Genomic DNA, 20,390 nt, shown 5'->3' on the forward strand with positions numbered 1-20,390 from the left:
CTTCAAATATTTGAGATTATTTTGAAAATGAGTTATCCGACCCTAAATAAATTGATCCTGACGAACCTTAGATTTTTTAGGATCGAGCCAAAAAAATTATATTATAATACGTATTTAAAATATGTTTTTCGAGTTCGACTCGAGATTAATTCCGACCTATCCAATCTTAAACATATCATATATTTATTTATTTATTTTTAAAAAGTATAATAAAAAATTTCATAATATTTATTATATAATTATATTAATTTTTAAAAATAATCTAATATATTTTTAAATAAATACAATATATATTTAAAATTGTTCAAAATAATACATAAATATCTAACATAACATAAATTAATAGATAAATTAATATAATAAGATAAAGTTTTAAAGTAAAATCTTAGATTATTAAATAATATTTAATATAAAAAATTGAATATAATATAAAAAAATACAATTTTGTCAACTCAATGTATGTTTTAGAACATTATCATATTTTTTAAAGTAAAATCTTAGATGATTAAATTTTTAATTATAAAAAATCTTATAAAATTTGGATCATAAGACTCGAGCCCTATGTTCTATGAACCTTTTTGAGTCAGCACATATGAATTAACTCATTTTGGCCGATTATTCAATAAATTTAAAAAATAGATTTGTAATAAATTTTGTGTTAAAATGAGATGTCTTGATCACTCTAACTCATGAAGCATCCTCCGCACATTCCCTTGCTCCGTTGACATCCCTAACCGCACACGTACCGTATTAGTGATTTATTCTTTTACTTTCAAGTCAAATTGTGATTTTTTTTTTTTTTTAGTTGAACACATTTTGACTTTTTAAACTTATTTTGTGATGTAGATTTTGAAGTTGAAACACCTCTAGTTTGGATTGGAGATGCAGGCACATGGAAAAGAAAAAGCTAATTGGTTGGTCACACATCTGATTTCAATAGGGAGGCCAGCCAACTGTTACCACCAAAACAATATTTAAACAATCTTGAATCATAAGTTATTAATTTATAGCACATATAATACTATATTTACATCACTTGTCAACTTTTAATGTGTATGCATTAATCAACCATATTTTCTAACACATGATCATCTATAAGAATGCACAAAATCTTTTTTCATATCAATATATTTGTTTCCTTCTAGTTTCACTCACTGAATAAACACTAAAAAAACATACACTAATCATATATTAATAGTTTTCATATCTCAGTTTCTACAAATAGCATTGTTTTCTGGTGTCTGTCATATCAGTTTGCAGAAAGCCTTCTGGGTTTTGTTTGGTTTAAGCTTAAGTTGCAAAAGTTGTTATCTTTTTATTATACTAGTCTTGAGTTGGAGCAATGGAAGGAAGTGATATATACGGAGCGAGTACGAGTTTCCGCGCGAGAAGTTCTTCTTCTACTACAGGTTGGAGAAACAGTGGAATAGAGGCTTTTTCGTCGCGACGTGGAGAACTAGAAGATGATGAAGAAGCTCTTAAATGGGCTGCACTTGAAAAACTCCCTACTTACAACCGTTTGAGGAAAGGGTTGTTAGCGACATCACGCGGTGTTGCCAATGAGATTGATATATTAACTGATCTTGGATTTCAAGAAAGACAGAAACTTTTGGATAGGTTGATCAATGTGGCTGAAGAGGGTAATGAGAAGTTCTTGTTGAAGCTCAAGGAAAGAATTGATAGGTAAAACTATTAAGATGTTTGGTTTCGTTTTCGACCGAAATAACATAAGAGAATATAGATCCAATATTTTTCTCACCATTTGCTATCTTTGTGTTTTTTTTATAGAGTTGGGATTGAGGTTCCGACAATCGAAGTTCGATACGAGCGGCTAACTGTTGAGGCGGAAGCTTATGTCGGAGGAAGGGCTTTACCAACTTTGTTGAACTCTGTCACTAATGCTGTTGAGGTAAATTTATTTAACCAGATTCTACTTTATCAGTTGTTGTTTCTTCTTTGTTTTCGAATTAGTCTCTTGATACCAATTCTTTCTTTGGTCTTTCAGAGTATCTTGATTTCTCTCTATATTCTCACAAACAAAAAGAAACATATGACTATTCTCAAAGATGTTAGTGGAATTGTAAAACCAAGTAGGATGACACTTCTTCTTGGTCCTCCGAGTTCGGGAAAAACCACGCTTCTTTTGGCCTTATCAGGAAAGCTTGATCCCAATCTCAAGGTGAAAAGCAATCCCTCTGGTCCTTAATATAAGAAAAAGTTTGCTTTTTAGGTTCATTGGATAATCAATGTATCTGATCTATATAATAAATGTCTTCAGGTATCTGGGAAAGTGACCTATAACGGACATGGAATGGATGAATTCGTACCTCAAAGAACAGCTGCATATATTAGTCAACATGATGTTCATATCGGAGAAATGACTGTTAGAGAAACCCTGGCTTTCTCAGCAAGATGCCAAGGTGTTGGATCACGATACGGTTAGTCATTTTCTACACAAAGTTCATATTTTTTTCTATAAAACCACATACATGTCCGGAAGTATACTTCTGAATAAAAAACACACTGTGTTTTTGTCGAGAAGTTTACTTCCGGATGACATAAGATAGATGTAATTAATGTTTTTGTGATCCATAGACTTGTTGTCGGAGTTGTCTAGAAGAGAAAAAGAAGCAAAGATTAAGCCAGACCCGGATGTCGATGTCTTCATGAAGGTGAGAAGAAGCTATTATCAATATCTATTGCATCAAAACAAATTAATGACATTAAATTGACTTTGGATATACAGGCAGTATCAACTGGAGGCCAACAGGAAAGTGTGGTAACTGATTATGTACTCAAGGTATTTCGAAAATGAGAACTAGTAATATAATAAGCACTTATGCAAGAAGCACTTAATTAAATTGTTTATCCAAACAAAACCTTAATGAGTTGAAAATTATGCAGCTTTTGGGGTTGGATGTATGTGCTGATACTATGGTTGGGAATGAAATGTTGCGCGGTATCTCGGGAGGACAAAGAAAGCGAGTTACCACGGGAGAGATGTTGGTTGGACCAGCAAATGCTTTATTTATGGATGAAATATCTACTGGTTTGGACAGTTCAACAACTTTCCAAATTGTGAGATCTCTTAAGCAATATGTTCACATTCTTAATGGAACCGCGGTTATATCTTTGCTTCAACCAGCACCAGAGACTTACGAACTTTTTGACGACATTATTCTTATATCTGACGGTCAAATTGTTTACCAAGGACCGCGCGAACATGTTCTCGACTTTTTTGAATTTGTTGGTTTCAAATGTCCTGAGAGAAAAGGTGCAGCTGACTTTCTTCAAGAAGTAAGTCAAAGTTTAACTGAGTTCACCTCTCAGTCTCTTAGAACCAGATCGAATCGGGTTGAACCATGTTCAGTCTTTTTCATTTTATTAGTCATCCGTATAACCGATTTCTTTTTGCAGGTAACTTCAAAGAAGGATCAAGAACAGTATTGGTTCCACAGAGAAAAACCATACAGATTTGTAACAGTTACTCAATTCGCCGAGACATTTCAATCATACCATGTTGGAAGGAAAATAGGAGACAAGCTCGCAATTCCATTTGACAAGTCTAAGAATCATCCAGCAGCATTAACCACTGAAAAGTATGGTGTTAACAAGAAGGAACTACTAAAAGCTAACTTCTCAAGAGAGTATTTGCTCATGAAAAGAAATTCCTTTGTTTACATCTTCAAGATATGTCAGGTAAATTCTAGTTCTAGTTGCGCTACATGAATCAATATTTTGAATTCATGATTTTAACTTTTGAGTACTCTTGATGTGTTCTTTAGCTTATCTTCATGGCAACGGTGACGATGACATTATTTTTAAGAACTGAGATGCACCGCGAGTCCTTGAACGATGGAGGTGTATATGCTGGTGCTATATTTTTCGCGGTAGTTATGATTATGTTTAACGGAATGGCTGAACTTTCAATGACCATTGCAAAGCTTCCTAGTTTCTACAAGCAAAGAGACCTTCTATTTTATCCTTCATGGGCATATGCTATACCTGCATGGATCCTCAAGATTCCTGTCACATTTTGTGAAGTCGCCGTTTGGGTTTTTCTCACCTATTACGTAATAGGATTCGATCCGAATGTTGGGAGGTAAGGAACCTTCTCCTTATATATTTGCAACATGTGAATACCACTAGTTCTAAATTTTACTTATGGTGCAAGGTTTCGTATTTGTGCAGATTATTAAAGCAGTATCTTCTGCTACTATTGATAAACCAAGTGGCTTCTGGACTATTTCGTGCTATTGCAGCACTCGGTAGAAATATGATTGTCGCCAACACGTTCGGGTCCTTTGCACTTCTCACACTTCTTACATTAGGTGGCTTCATTATGTCCAGAAGTGAGTTTAAATAACAGAATTTACACGCTTCATTTTATCATATAATGGAACTCCATATTAATGTTTCTTTCGATTTCGTTGGCGATGATATTATGATGCAGAGGATATCAAAAGCTGGTGGATTTGGGGTTACTGGATTTCACCTTTGATGTATGGACAAAATGCTATAATGGTGAATGAATTCCTCGGAGATAGTTGGAACCATGTAATTTCTTAAACTTGCAACTTTAGAACTTTTAGTAAACTTGCAGGCCTAATTTGTTTTCTCATTGATTGTAGTTTACACCGAATTCGAATAAAACACTAGGTATTCAAGTTTTGGAATCTCGCGGATTCTTCACAGACGCGTATTGGTATTGGATAGGGGTTGGCGCATTAGTAGGATTTATGTTTCTTTATAACATTATATTCACCGTGGCTCTCACGCATCTCAATCGTGAGTATCTATCTTCATATTCGATTATTTAAGTTTCTTCTGTTTGTGAAAATATTTCATTAACAAAGATGAATGATTTTTACAGCATTTGATAAGGCACAAGCTACAATAAATGATGAATCAGAAGATGGAAGAACAAACGGCACACTCCAAGAAGTTGAATTACCGCGCATAGGTGATCTATCTTTCTCATACAACTCATGAAAACGCGATTCTTAATGTCTTTAGAACCTTAACAAACTTGCAATTGTCATGCAGCAAGTTCAGGAGAATCCTCTAGCCGCAGACAGAAAAGAGGAATGGTTCTTCCTTTCGAGCCACATTCGATAACCTTCGACGAAGTTGTGTATTCTGTCGACATGCCACAGGTAAGAAATTTTCAAAGTTTGTTAAAATTTAGGATTTGGTTCTTTCTGAACCTTGACTCTTGAGATTCTATTTGGCAGGAAATGAAGATTCAAGGAGTAATGGAGGATAGGTTGGTGCTTTTGAAGGGTGTTAGTGGTGCATTTAGGCCTGGTGTTCTCACAGCGTTGATGGGAGTTAGTGGAGCGGGAAAAACTACTTTAATGGATGTTTTGGCTGGTAGGAAAACCGGTGGTTATATCGACGGGAGCATCAAAATTTCTGGCTACCCTAAAAAACAAGAAACGTTTGCTCGAATCTCTGGTTATTGTGAGCAGAATGACATCCATTCTCCTCATGTTACTGTCCATGAATCATTGCTCTACTCGGCGTGGCTTCGTTTACCAGCTGAAGTTGATTACAATACAAGAAAGGTTCGTATTTAATGCTCGAGACACTTTGCGATTTTTCTTCTTTACTTGATTCATTAATCGAGATATCTGATGATAAATGGTTGTAGATGTTCATTGAGGAAGTAATGGAACTAGTGGAGCTCAATCCATTGAGAAACTCTTTGGTTGGTTTACCTGGCGTAAACGGTCTTTCAACCGAACAACGCAAGAGGCTAACTATAGCAGTTGAGTTAGTTGCCAATCCTTCCATAATTTTCATGGATGAGCCTACATCTGGTTTAGATGCTAGAGCTGCTGCAATTGTTATGCGAACCGTTAGAAACACAGTTGACACAGGAAGAACAGTTGTTTGCACCATTCATCAACCAAGTATCGACATATTCGAAGCTTTTGACGAGGTAAGAAATGATTTCGATAAAAAAAACAAGTGTTTTCTGATTCTTCATCTTCTGGACTTGAAAATTGAAATGACATATCTTATCATACATATATGATTTCTTTTAGTTATTCCTGATGAAGCGCGGAGGACAAGAAGTATACGTTGGGCCGTTGGGTCGTCATTCGAGTCAACTGATCAAGTATTTTGAGAGCATTGAAGGGGTTAGTAAAATCAAAGATGGCTATAATCCAGCAACATGGATGTTAGAAGTTACGAGTTCGGCGCAAGAACTTACTTTAGGTGTTGATTTTAATGATACATACAAAAACTCTGAGTTGTTTAGAAGAAACAAGCAACTTATAGAAGAATTAGGCAAACCTGCTTATGGTTCAAAGGATCTTCATTTCTCCACCCAATACTCACAGTCCTTTTCAGTCCAATGCTTGGCTTGCTTATGGAAACAACATTGGTCGTATTGGCGCAATCCGCCATATACTGCTGTCAGGTTCTTCTTCACTACTTTCATAGGCTTGATGTTTGGAACAATATTCTGGGATCTTGGCAGGAAATAGTAAGTGAAACTTCAATTATTAATCTGTTTTTCTTTCCAAGTTGAACAGATTCTAACCTCTTTTGTTGATTTTCAGCTCAAATAGACAAGATCTGTTTAATGCGTTCGGTTCGATGTATACTGCTGTTCTCTTCCTTGGGGTCCAGAATTCATCGGCTGTACAACCCGTGGTAGCCGTTGAAAGATCTGTCTTCTATAGAGAAAGAGCTGCTGGAATGTATTCTGCCTTGCCCTATGCATTCGCACAGGTAAAAAAAATCTCAACCTGAGCCGTCGTAAGTTTTTGGAAGCCCTGTGTAAGCTAGTCACGCTTCAAACTAGACAAAAGAACTAGTGACCCTATTTCACCATGAGGTTTCATACAATTCACTTTCTTTTGTGACAGGTTATAATAGAACTACCTTATGTTTTTATCCAAGCTATATCATATGGTGTGATAGTTTATGCGATGATTGGATTTGATTGGACTCTAGAGAAATTCTTTTGGTACATATTTTTCATGTACTTTACATTGTGCTACTTCACCTTCTATGGAATGATGGCAGTAGCAATAACTCCAAATCACCATGTCGCGTCAATCGTGGCTTCTGCATTCTACGCGATTTGGAATCTCTTTTCTGGATTCGTCGTTCCACGACCGGTAAGTGTAACACGGATGACCAACCTTAAATGTATTTATTTGATGTACATACAATGTTCTAAGTTTTTACGACAATGACAGATGATTCCGGTGTGGTGGAGATGGTACTATTGGGCATGTCCTGTGGCTTGGACTATATATGGATTGATAGCATCACAATTTGGAGATATAAACATCATGATGGAATCAGAAAATGAAACAGTTCAAGAATTCATAACAAGTTACTTTGGTATCAAGCATGATTTCATAGGTGTTTGTGCAGCTGTTGTTGTTGGGACAGGAGTGCTCTTTGCATGTATTTTTGCTGTCTCAATCAAACTCTTCAACTTCCAAAGACGGTAGATTAGGCGCCAATTTTGATGGATTCTCTTCACTTTCAAATTTTTGTACATGATTACTCTGTATATCTATACTCTTCTGGTTCATTTTAAATATTATCCGACGGAGAATTCTTAATATAATACTTATAGATGTTTCTAAATATTTTTAAAATGAATGAATGGTTATTTATCTTAAAAAAAGTCAAATATAATACTTAGTAGCTTTTTTGTGTGCTTATTTTCAAAATAATGTAACATAAAATAGTAAAAATAACTAAAATAAAAATAAACACATATTATATTACTTATATTTTAATATTGAAATAATAAAAAAAAATTAATATATGCATAATAATTGTGTACTTTTTATTGATCATTATTATATTTGTCTAACACTATCATTATTTATTGAAAATAATTGTAGGGCAACTAATTAATTTTTGTGGTCCTATATTCAATAAAATTCAAGAGTATAAGATTTGTCACTCTAGACAAAATTCATTACAATAATTTAATAAATAAGTTTGTAACCTAAAAAAAATACAAATACAAAAGTTTCACTAAATATTATAATTAACTTCAAATAATTGAAAAATGACATATTATATAACTTCAAAAAATTAAATATGAAAAAGATACCGCATAAAAATAATTGATGTTTGGTAATATACCAAATGAACACTTCAATATTATCAATGTCACTATTACAATGTAAAGCACACATATTATATAACCATCACCAAAATTAATCATACTAATCATAATACTCATAAGTTCAAAACTAGCTTAAATTAAGCATATTAGTCTTAACTAAGTTAGAGAAGGAAAACTTAAAAAATGGGCTCAGAAACCACTCCAAAGCTTCCACTAATTAACTTCAATGACCTCAAGTTAGAAACCAAAAGTCCTAATTGGGAGTTAGTGAAGTCTCAAGTTTACAAAGCACTAGTAGAATATGGTTGTTTTGAAGCAATTTTTGATAAAGTTTCTTTAGAGCTTCGTAAAGCCATATTTGATTCACTAGAAGAGCTTTTTGAACTTCCTTTACAAACCAAACTACTCAATGTGTCTAAGAAACCTTATCATGGTTATGTTGGTCAATATCCTATGATTCCACTTTATGAAAGCATGGGCATTGATGATGCAAATGTCTTTGAGAAAGTCAAAACCATGACCAACATCTTGTGGCCACATGGAAACCAAAGTTTTAGGTATGTAGAGTGAATAATTAATACGGTGAAGGTCGTTTTAAGTTTTTTGAGTTAAATATTTTATGAGACTGTTTTTAAACAATGTACGGTAGTCTGTTTTGCATGTTCTTAAATATAGTTTTGGTTCCATAATGAAAATTGTTAATATTCGTTTCTTTATTATTTTGTAGCAAAACTATACATTTCTTCTCCGATGAGTTAACTGTCTTGGATCAGATTGTTAGGAAGATGATTTTGGAAAGTTTGAATGTTGAAAAGTACTTGGAGGAACACATGAACTCAACCAATTACCTTCTTAGGGTTATGAAGTACAAAGGACCTCAAACAAATGACACAAAACTAGGACTTAGCACACACAGTGACAAGAATGTTGTGACCATATTGTACCAAAATCAAGTGGAGGGTTTACAAGTTATGACCAAAGATGGAAAATGGATAAGCTACAAGCCTTCTTCTTCAAGTAGTTTTGTAGTTATGATTGGTGATTCTCTCCATGTAAGTTCCATTCACCCTTCAATCATTAATAATAACGTTGTTGGACCAGCACGAATCGTGATCGCGATTGAATACATTTTAAAAAGTATATTGTTAAAATTTATTATTAAGAATTTTGTTTAAATATATTGAATTTTTTCATATGACAAATGATTTTTTTCAGGCATGGACAAATGGAAGACTTCATTCCCCGTTTCATCGGGTGATGATGAACGGAAACAAGGCCCGATATTCTACAGGATTGTTCTCTATCCCTAAAGGAGGATGTGTTATAAAAGCTCCAGAAGAGATGGTGGATGAAGAACACCCGTTACTCTTTAAACCTTATGATCACGTTGAGTTTCTCAAGTATTATTACTCTGAAAAAGGTCAAAGGGATCAAAATGCTATGCGCACTTTTTGTGGTGTTTGATCTTATGTTATTATTGAGAGAGAGAATGTGCCATATATATATATATATATATATATATATATAAAACGTGTGTTTTCTATATAATTTACCTTAGACTTTGATAAAAGTATAGTATGTATTGTATGAAATTACTACTGAATTCCATGCTTTGTAATATCGTGTGTTCAAACGTGGCCTAGAAAACTTATTTTGAGCTTTTAAAACTACTATTCTCCTCTGTGTTTTTATCTAGATTAAAAGGCACATTTTTGTACGTAAGTAAACACATACGCAAAGTTGAAGATAAAATCAAATTAATTTGTCTTCTCAAAAAATTTAAATAATATTTAGCCCATTGAAGGCTACATTTAGAATATTTACACAATATTGTTCAATTTAGTATATAAATTACTCATTGATACCAATACAAGTGTCTGTGTCTTTTTTATGTCTCAATACATAATATTGTTTACAATATTATAATGAAATCACTAGATTGTTTTTTTACTTGACTTTGCTATAGATGATCTTCTTTTACAAGTATATATATTATTTCTTAAGTTGATTCTCTTAAAATTTATGTACCAGATCGTTATCATTAATAATTTATTGTGGGATGTTCGATAAATAAAACTGTGAAAACTGAGACTTTATATAGTTATTTTTAGATGATTGTTGTATGATCTTTATCTTTAAGTAAAGAAGTCGTTGAGATTTTGTATTATTGCAGGAGACTATGTCATGTCTATTGGAAATTCACCAAAATCTATGGAGAACTTCACTGCACAATTGATAATTGAAAGAAGAATAGAAAAGATGAAAATTGAGGAAGAAATGAGTTAGGATTTGACGCGACAAAGAAGAAGAAGAAATTGTTTATGCAGAGTTACTCTCTTCTCTCAAACTGAGATTTTCTATTCAACTATTCAACTACACTTCTGTGTTGTGTTACAATCAACAATATGAGTTACTCCATATTTATAGGTTGAGTTTGCTTGTTCCTTAAGCAAAACTCCAACTAATATAATTCAACTAAAATTACAAAATAAGCCTAAGTCAAAAATCTAGTCGAGCAACATTCTTTGACATTTCTACCTAAGTCATTCAACATTTCCTTGCCTTTGTCGAGCAGTCTGCTTCGACACAAGGAATTACAATTCAACACACCATCTAATGCATTGTGTCTAAGCTATCTACATTCATCATAGACCTTAATTTCTTGAACACTTCAACCTGCACTCTGTTTGTCATGATGTCTGCAATATGATTCTCAGTTCTGTAGTGTTCCAAGTTTAGCTTCTCATTTGCCACTTGCTCTCGAAGATAATGGAACATCATTTCGATGTGTTTGCTTCTTCCATGTACTATCGGATTCTTCGCCAGATTGATAATTGACATATTGTCGATCTTCATGGTAATTGCTCCACGACTCTTCCCTGTAGTCTCTTCGATCAAATTCACCATCCACGTTACTTGACATGCATAAAGAGAAGCAACTATGTATTTTGCTTCACACGACGACAATGCTACTACTGGTTCCTTTCTTGAACTCCAAGCAACTGGTGCACCATCTAGCCTAAACACATAGTCAACTATGGATTTTCTATCCTCAATGTCACTACACCAACTTGAGTCGATATAACCCACTAGATTGCATTCTTTTCTTTCATCAGCTACAAGAAACGAAATTCCATAGTCGAGAGTTCCTTCTAGATACCTTAGTATCCTCTTCGTCGCTGCTAGATATGATACATTTGGCTTCTGCATGAATCTACTCACCATAACTACGCTGCATGAACCTTGATTTTATTCTTCTTTTCTATAGTTCCATTCTGATGAAGAGTGTAGGGTGGCACCACCTCATGCACAATCCCTTATTTCTCACATAACATGCCGAAGTCTTTCGACACATATTCTTTACCACCATTAGTTCTCTGAATCTTGAGATTTCGACCACTTTGTCTTTTGACCATAGATTTAAACTTGAAAAATACCTTGATCACTTCACTTTTCTTCTTGATCAGGTAAGCCCATAATTTTCAATTGAAATCATTTATGAATGTGACAAAGTATATGTTACCTCCAATCGAATCCACCTAGATAAGACCACATACATCAGAGTATGTGATTTTAATAATTTCCTTCGACTTTCTTCTTGCATCCTTGCTGAAGTTGCTCTTGTGCTACATTGCCTGCACACATTCCTCACATACTTTATTTGGAATATTGATTTCTGGTAACCTTGAAACCATATTTCTTCTTTTTAGATCTCTGATATATTTAAAATTGAGATGACCAATTATATAGTGTGTGAGGAATGTAATGGATAAAAAGTGCCTTGCAACTGTATATAATGTGTGAGGAATAAATGGTTACTACCATATGATCGAACTCTGGAGGCAATGCTCTCAAGATCTTTCTAACAACTGATCTTGATGTCAACACTTCTATACATATCATGATTTGATTCACCATTTTTTTAATCCTAGTGGAAAAATCAGTTATGCTTTCATTGTCTTACATCTGAAGCAATTCATACTTTTTTTGTGAGTTTGTAACCTCACCTTTTATGCACCTCCAAACGATTTATCAAGAATTTCCCATGCTTCTTTCGCTGAATCAACATCACTCAACTTTTCAAAATTATTGGAATCAACACATTGATGAATTATAAGGAGAGATTTATAATCTTTCTTATTCAATTCTTTGTCTGCAACACTTTCTTCATCTGTTGCATTTTCTGCGAGCGACGGCACTCCCTCCTTCGCGAGATCCCAAAGATCTTGACAACTGAAAACAACCTTCATATGTTTACACCAATTCTCATAATTAAGGTTCTTCTAAATTGGGAGACTCGCCGAAAAACGTCCATTCGGATGATTTAACGTCATCGTGTTTTTCTTCCCACAAAATGCTCAACAACTGCTCTAGATACTAGATATTGGAAATTCACCAAAACCTATGGAGAACTTCACGCATAATTGATAATTTAAAGAAGAATATAAAAGATGAAAATTGGGGAAGAAATGAATTAGGGTTTGACGAGAGAAAGAAGAAGAAGAAGAAATTGTTTCTGCAGAGTTATTTTCTGCTCTCAAATTGAGATTTTATATTCAACTGTACAACTGCACTTTTGTGTTGTGTTACAATCAACAATAGGGGTTACTCCCTATTTATAGATTGAGTTTTCTTGCTTCATAAACAAACTCTAACTAATCTAATTCAACTAAAATTACAAAATAAGCCTAAGTCAAAAATCTTTGTCGAGGAACATGATTCGACATTTCGACCTAAGCCCTTCGACCTTTCCTTGCCTCTGTCGAACAACCTGCTTCACACAAGGAATTACAATTCAACAATGTCCATAACACTTGTAGAAAGTCTTGTCGCACATTGCATTGTAACTTTTGTCTTGCAAAGCTTGTATTGCTTGTACCTTATGTACTATTTTTTGTTGTATCTCAATTCACACATCTGAGAAGGAAAACAACTAGGTTTATTCTTTTCTAAGAATATGTTTTGCTAATGATTTCCAAAGGAACGAATTCAAAAGGGCGGCAACATGATCAATTTCTAGAGGAACAAATATGTTGGTGTCAAATTTAGGAGTTGACTCAAGGAACCTGACAAAGTATTGAGTATTTTGTAACATCCCGTTTTAATTTTCGTATTTATTTATTATGTGTTTATTTTAATTAATCATTATTTGGTGTGATAATTAATTAAATATGTGTTCTGGTGATTATTTGAATTATTTGAATATATGTGTTATTGGAATAATTGAATTTTATGAGTAGAAATAACAATTGTCTAGTAATGGACCTAATTAATTAGAATGGGTGGATAAGTGGGTTAAACCCATTATGAGTTAAAAAGATAGTAAGAGTTTTATAGATTAGAATTAGTTTTATAAAATAAGAGAAGAGGAGAGAATAAAAGAGAAGAGAAGAGAAAGAGGAGAAGAGGAAACTAGAAGAAGAAGGACCTAGAGATTTCATCTATACTAAGGTAAGTGTGGAATTTCAAGTGGTTATGGGTAAACATAATGTATGTAATGTATGTGGGTTAGATATCATAAACTTAGAATTTGGGGATTTTGATTTTTGAGAAACCCTAACATGTGTTTATGTTTTAATCTGTGAAATTGATGTTTGTGTTATGCTATGATGTTTCTATATTGAATTCCATGAATTCGTATGTGTATAGAACATGATTTGGTGTATAATTGCATGTTTGAGTTTCACTTGAAAATAGTTGATTTGGGATTTTGGTGAAAATTAGTGGAACTTAGAATCTTGTTTCTATGATCCTAATAGTTGCTATATGATATATATAGGTTGTATAACTATTTATTTCATGAAAAATGATGGATTAATGTGGTTTTATGATGAAAATTCGTGCTGGACAGCAACATTTTTGCAATAGCAAATTTTTTGGTTTTTTGACAGCATTTTCGCAACAACAAGTTTTCTGGTTTTTGACAGCATTTTGAAAAACTTGTAAATTCAACAACTTTTGAACCGTAACTCTGTTTGAGGTGTCGTTTGGACCGTTACGAAGCTAAAGATATTATCTATAACATGATATTCATTTTGATAACAGTAAATTAATATTTTATCAAAAGAATTCTAATGTGGATGTATGTTGTATGTGTGGTGAATGTGAATGACATGTTTTCTATTGTTTGGCATGTATTGGATGGTTTTAGATGGATTTTGTGAAGAAACGTAATACTTAAAATTATGTATGTGATGATGTGAGTTGGTGAATTTGATGAATACATTGAATTGGCTTATTTGCTTTTTGTTAATGTGTTGTGATGAGATGATGAATGATATTTGATGTCCTGTTTGAGATTGAAGTCATGTTAGGTGTATGTTGTGCAAATGTTGGATGCGGTATATGCTTATGTATAATTAAGGGGTTGCGATCATCTTAATTGCATGAGTCTTGTTGTTGTTGTTGCACACTTACACTAACATGAGTCTATGAAAGAGGCAATGTTGGGTAATCTCGCGTAGATTATTTGCTTGTCCCAAACCTAACGCCGAATGGGGTTTGAAAGCTTAAGGCCGAATCGAGCTTTAGAGGTGGTTATCTAGTCTATTTGAGAGACGCTTGACAAGTCGGAAATGATAACGGATGGGATCCACATGCATATCGCATTGAGTCACACATTGAGTCGCACGTGTCAGTGTGAATTGTTGTTTGTGTGATTATGTGATATGATTTTGGTAGATATGAATATACGTGGATTTTAGGTGATCCATTTGATATGAATTGTTGATGTGTTGTTGATGTGATATGTGTGCATATTTGTGATATGTGATGAAATGGTGACTTGTATACATTATGGAATCATGTGAAAGTTGTATACATATTTGATGATGATTTATAAATGATGATGGATGATAATATGTACATGAAATCGATATGTTGTGAAATATGACTTTTGTACATTGTTTAGTATTTATAAATGAATACTTGTGGATTGTTGAGCCATGTCGTCTGATGATAAACATGTGATTCTTTAATAAGATGATATAATGCATGTTTGTATGAAGCGTGACGAATTCTAATAATATATGTATGTTTGTTATGCATTTCATATTATTATGTTTTTCTATAATGATTTGAATTCTCACCCTTCTGTTGGAATGATGTTCTATCGTGACATCGCTCAGGTACCGGAGATAGTGGTGCTTCGCACAAGGATTGGATTCAGAGGCTAGTTCTTATTGTGTTTTTTACTAGATAGTCTATAGTGCTCTAGTCATGTAACACTTGGGTTTATGGGATTATTTGTATTTGTTTTGATGTTGAGAGATATTGTTGTGCTCTCTTTTATCTTGTTATTTGGATATGTTGGTTTTGATGTTGAGTGGCCTTAGACCCCAAAACGATATTTTGTGGTAGATGATTTATGGGAATCATCACTATTTACCATTTATGAAGAGATATGTTATTCCGCCGTGTGAGTTTGCATGTTGGTTATTTGGTTTTGATTTATAATCTGTGTTACTTGTATGTGACCATGGCATGTGTTGTTTCTGGCAGAAGTAAATGTGACGCCGTCGTGTATGCATGCTTTAATTTACTCTGATTATGCAATTGTATGCTGTATTTGAGTAGTAGAAGTTTGGGGGTGTTACATATTTAACTTGGAGTATAGCGTAGACAACTTGTATCAACAGGTACCGGAGACAGAGAGAGTACCTATGATGTGTGCCCAGAAGTTACTTCAACAGTGCAATTCAAGATGCTTATGATCACTTGTTAAATGAATTCTTCCAGATTCATCTAGACTAGAAGATCACTTATTTAATGAATTATTTTTCTTTTTTTTTATGATGACAAACAATTATATTGAGATAATAAATTTTAACTTTTTAAGACGTGATAAACTATTATAGAGGCTCCCATAAGACTATGTCAATATATTTTAAAAAATTGATATGTGACATGATCATGGTGTTGCAACTATCTCATGCAATGGAGTTGTGATCTTCATCAGGTGGTCGTGGTAAGGAGCATATAATTGATAATTGATAATTGAAAGAAGAATATAAAAGATGAAAATTGGGGAAGAAATGAATTAGGGTTTGACGAGAGAAAGAAGAAGAAGAAGAAATTGTTTCTGCAGAGTTACTTTCTGCTCTCAAATTGAGATTTTATATTCAACTGTACAACTGCACTTTTGTGTTGTGTTACAATCAACAATAGGGGTTACTCCCTATTTATAGATTGAGTTTTCTTGCTTCATAAGCAAACTCTAACTAATCTAATTCAACTAAAATTACAAAATAAGCCTAAGTCAAAAATGTTTGTCGAGCAACATGATTCGACATTTCGACCTAAGCCCTTCGACCTTTCCTTGCCTCTATCGAACGATCTACTTCAACACAAGGAATTACAATTCAACAATGTCCATAACACTTGTAGAAAGTCTTGTCGCACATTGCATTGTAACTTTTGTCTTGCAAAGCTTGTATTGCTTGTACCTTATGTACTATTTTTTGTTGTATCTCAATTCACACATCTGAGAAGGAAAACAACTAGGTTTACTCTTTTCTAAGAATATGTTTTGCTAATGATTTCCAAAGGAACGAATTCAAAAGGGCGGCAACATGATCAATTTCTAGAGCAACAAATATGTTGGTGTCAAATCTATGAGTTGACTCAAGGAACCTGACAAAGTATTGAGTATTTTGTAACATCCCGTTTTAATTTCCGTATTTATTTATTAGGTGTTTATTTTAATTAATCATTATTTGGTGTGATAATTAATTAAATATGTGTTCTGGTGATTATTTGAATTATTTGAATATATGTGTTATTTGAATAATTGAATTTTATGAGTAAAAATAACAATTGTCTAGTAATGGTCCTAATTAATTAGAATGAGTGGATAAGTGAGTTAAACCCATTATGAGTTAAAAAGATAGTAAGAGTTTTATAGATTAGAATTAGTTTTATAAAATAAGAGAAGAAGAAAGAATAAAAGAGAAGAGAAGAGAAAGAGGAGAAGAGGAAACTAGAAGAAGAATGACCTAGAGATTTCATCTATACTAAGATAAGTGTGAAATTTCAAGTGGTTATGGGTAAGGAGCATTGATGAAGTGAATCTTGGCCTTGAATCGAAGAGTCATTGTCATGGATCGTGACCAAGAGTGATAATTGTTGCTTGAAAGAACGGGAGAAACAAGAATTAACGCAGGATTTTCATTCGAATGCATGATGTAGGGGTTAAGAATATTGATTTGATAATTCTTGTTGCGATTATTAGATGATGATCAGCCTATGATACCATGTTAAAGCTTGAGCTAAGCATCATACATGATCATGGAAGAAGGAAGAAGAAGATGAAAAAATGCTTTATTACACACAAAACTAGCTAACCCTCGCATCGCACGCGGTCTTCTTTATCACCCGAACGATCTTGTGCGGGTCCTATTCTATTAATCTTATATTTTAGAAATTGATTGATATTAAGGAGTTTCTAAAAGGGTACTGTAGGAGTAATCCCAGAAAAATGGTTCAAACATGATGAGGAATCTTTTTAGACAAGTTACGGGAAGGGTATGTTGAGGTGTGTCATACAATAGTCTTGTATAATTAACTTGGTTTATAAGTTAGAAGTTAGCCCTTGAGTAGATTTCTATGATAGTATGTTGTTGGGATGCTTTAATATACTTATGGTCCTCGTAAATCTTTTATCTACAGAATGATTACTAAAAGCTAGAGTTGTCAAACAATAAGACACTGAATTTTTCTATCTAATTAAAAGAGTGTAAGCAATGTTGTGAAAATTTAGATTCTACCTAGGATCGGGAGGGGACGATGTTAAGAATGCTGAGGAGGATGTACGGCGTATAACCGAACTTCCCCAGCAAGATGTTAAGAATGTTGAGGAAGATGAAAATAGAATTGGGGGCAATTTTTCATTATTTTGTTTAACAAGGATGGATTAATTTGGATGGAATGTTTTACCATACATATTAGAGGTTGAATCAAAATATGTGTTTTTAATATTGTTTTACTTCCATTCATATCATCCTGGTAGGTACCAGGGGCTCAAATAGTAATAGCAATAATAATAATAATAAGTTTTGTATGTGAAATAAAGCATGATTGATGATTTGGTTTGTCTCTTAAGAAATGCAATACATAGGATTGGGGAGTTTGAAAGTACGATTGCCCAAAGAATCTCCTTGTAAATCAGTCCATTGGTCTCCAACATTTCCCCATATTCTATAACCTTCATTTTCTATCTCTTTTCTAATGGATGACTTGTATTTCACTGCACTCACTCCTTTGTATTCAGCTCTCCTGCCAAAAACCAACCCATTTACAATATTTTAGTCTGAATGAAATGACAGACTATAACAATTATTTTGAGAGCAGGAGTGATATACTTATAAAAAAAGAATCCTCCTAGAAAATGTGCACACACAACAAACACAACATTGGTATTTGTTGGAGGAAGTTTCTTTCCTCTTTCCACTGTCCCTTTGACAATGTTTTTTTGTCCTCTTTTTTTTATTTAATACTTGTCACCAACCGCGCCCAACTCTCTTCTTGTCTGCTTTCATTTATGCATCATAGTATAGTTTTTCTTTTTAAATGAATTTGAGGCGTCGTGGACCAAGTTACACAACATAGTTATTTTAGCAATTGTGAATAGTTAATATTACCTCAAAATAAGGCGTTGGTATCCGATGAATCCTTGGTTATGTAAATTGTCCATAGTGATTTTAGCAAGGGTTTCTTCATATCTACCTGTTACTAAGAACACTTTAAATCCTTTCTGTATCAACGTTTTAAACAATCTTAGTACCACAGCATTTGCAGGACACATTCCCTTATTAATCCATGCCTTAAACATGGTCGAATCAAACGGCTCGCATCTGCAAATTCAAAGTTTTTAGTTAAAGAAACATATTCGTACTTATTTAAACATGTTCGTACTTATTTAAAGGTGCATACCCGAATCGATTGGCTTTGTAATAAGGAATATTAGAGATACATGTATCATCGACGTCGAATATCCAAGCATCTTTATTACTAGGAAGAGGAATCTGTGATTTTGCATAGAAAACAATTTGGTCTACGATGATGTTCATGTCAAGTTCGTATTGTCCACCAATCATGTAATTCTCAACATGTTTATAGCAACGAAGTGGGACCGTCTTCCACGGACGCACATTATTATTTGTTTCCACGGCCAACCTCCAGCTCAGGCCATACCTCTCATCATCAACCTCATACCTGTCATCATCAGAATCTAATTCAGATCTTATCATCATCAACATCATCTGCAGCTTCTGAGAAGGAGGACGATGAGGCTTTTGGTTTTGCTTCTGCTGCAGCTTCAACAGTAGGTTGATCAATAACCCCAACAAAAACGTTAAACATGCCACTATTGTTTGCACAATCTTTATCTTTAACATCATGTTGGTATAAAATAGTTATGTAAAGAAAAGAAATTGGAAAAAAGGTTGGTAATGTAATGTCATGTTAGAGGAATTTCTTGGTGTAGATGTGATCAGCCTATTACATGGATTGATGATGGCAGAGAATGACGTGCACTCCATTACCTTTTAATCTCTATATATCTATATATCTTTTGGTCACAAACGAAACTTCATCGAAATTTATAGGAAAACCTCTTTTCATTTCCTCTCATATCCAAATTTTGACCAAGCTATATTTGTTTTTATTTTTATTTTAACAAATGTTTTATTTTTGGATGATTTAAAGAGACAACTTAAGTTGATATTTTTTTTAAGTTAGTTCATATTTAGATTTTTTTTAAATAATCTATTTTTTCAATTAAAATTCTAAAATGACAATTTTTTTAACTATTTATCAAAATAATCACTTTTCGAAAAACATCTAATCTAAACGTCAGTCGCGTTGGCACATCCATTAAAAATATTATTCATCGCATCTTTGACCATGACGCCACTAGGAATGACGCATGCATGTATAGCGTCATATGCAATGTCGCATGCATAGTCCACTCTATGTATGCGTCAATGCATGTGGCTACTGCTCCATCACTCCGTCTATAAATATAACATCCCCTACCATAATTTTTCACACATCTCCTTACCATCTCCTTCCATTTTTCTTCAATCTCCTTCAATTTTCTTTAAAATATCTTCATATTCATACTTGTGTCCTTATATTCACAAGAGAAATGTCGATTTAATTTTTTTAGCAGTGCAACCTCCGATGAATATCTGACTTTGGAATGTAGATATGTTAGAACATCTTAACAGGACCTTGAACCGTTGGTTAGATGGAGACGTTGTAGAGGGTGAAAAGATCAGAA

The 20,390-nt window shown here is 33.6% G+C and overlaps 3 protein-coding genes across 4 annotated transcripts; 2 read left to right on the forward strand and 1 right to left on the reverse strand.

The window, feature by feature from the left end:
- The first annotated feature begins 1,070 nt into the window (after positions 1–1,070).
- Positions 1,071–7,597, forward strand: LOC127107635 (pleiotropic drug resistance protein 1). 2 transcript variants are annotated; one of them, XM_051044933.1, is made up of 20 exons: positions 1,072–1,683; positions 1,789–1,909; positions 2,006–2,179; positions 2,279–2,438; positions 2,596–2,672; positions 2,747–2,800; positions 2,905–3,297; positions 3,418–3,699; positions 3,786–4,102; positions 4,192–4,352; positions 4,454–4,557; positions 4,632–4,788; positions 4,874–4,963; positions 5,047–5,156; positions 5,235–5,567; positions 5,654–5,944; positions 6,051–6,496; positions 6,573–6,744; positions 6,882–7,136; positions 7,218–7,597. In XM_051044933.1, the coding sequence occupies exons 1-20, from the start codon at positions 1,343–1,345 to the stop codon at positions 7,476–7,478; spliced, it is 4,299 nt and encodes a 1,432-aa protein (XP_050900890.1). In that variant the 5' UTR covers positions 1,072–1,342; the 3' UTR covers positions 7,479–7,597. The 2 variants fall into 2 exon arrangements, with proteins under 2 accessions (XP_050900889.1, XP_050900890.1); XM_051044932.1 differs by having other exon boundaries at positions 1,071–1,683; positions 1,789–2,179.
- A 646-nt stretch (positions 7,598–8,243) lies between these two features.
- LOC127107636 (probable 2-oxoglutarate-dependent dioxygenase AOP1) lies at positions 8,244–9,574 on the forward strand. Its single transcript, XM_051044934.1, has 3 exons — positions 8,244–8,667; positions 8,838–9,162; positions 9,326–9,574. The coding sequence occupies exons 1-3, from the start codon at positions 8,294–8,296 to the stop codon at positions 9,572–9,574; spliced, it is 948 nt and encodes a 315-aa protein (XP_050900891.1). The 5' UTR covers positions 8,244–8,293.
- An 8,484-nt stretch (positions 9,575–18,058) lies between these two features.
- On the reverse strand, positions 18,059–19,650 carry LOC127107637 (acid phosphatase 1). The gene is made up of 3 exons (XM_051044935.1): positions 19,040–19,650; positions 18,748–18,960; positions 18,059–18,382 (listed from the first exon to the last, which is right to left on the reverse strand). Exons 1-3 carry the CDS (start codon positions 19,504–19,506, stop codon positions 18,205–18,207), a joined length of 858 nt encoding a protein of 285 aa, XP_050900892.1. The 5' UTR covers positions 19,507–19,650; the 3' UTR covers positions 18,059–18,204.
- Positions 19,651–20,390: the final 740 nt, after the last annotated feature.

This window comes from Lathyrus oleraceus, chromosome 7, assembly GCF_024323335.1.
Source record: "Lathyrus oleraceus cultivar Zhongwan6 chromosome 7, CAAS_Psat_ZW6_1.0, whole genome shotgun sequence".
Classification (NCBI taxonomy): domain Eukaryota; kingdom Viridiplantae; phylum Streptophyta; class Magnoliopsida; order Fabales; family Fabaceae; genus Lathyrus; species Lathyrus oleraceus.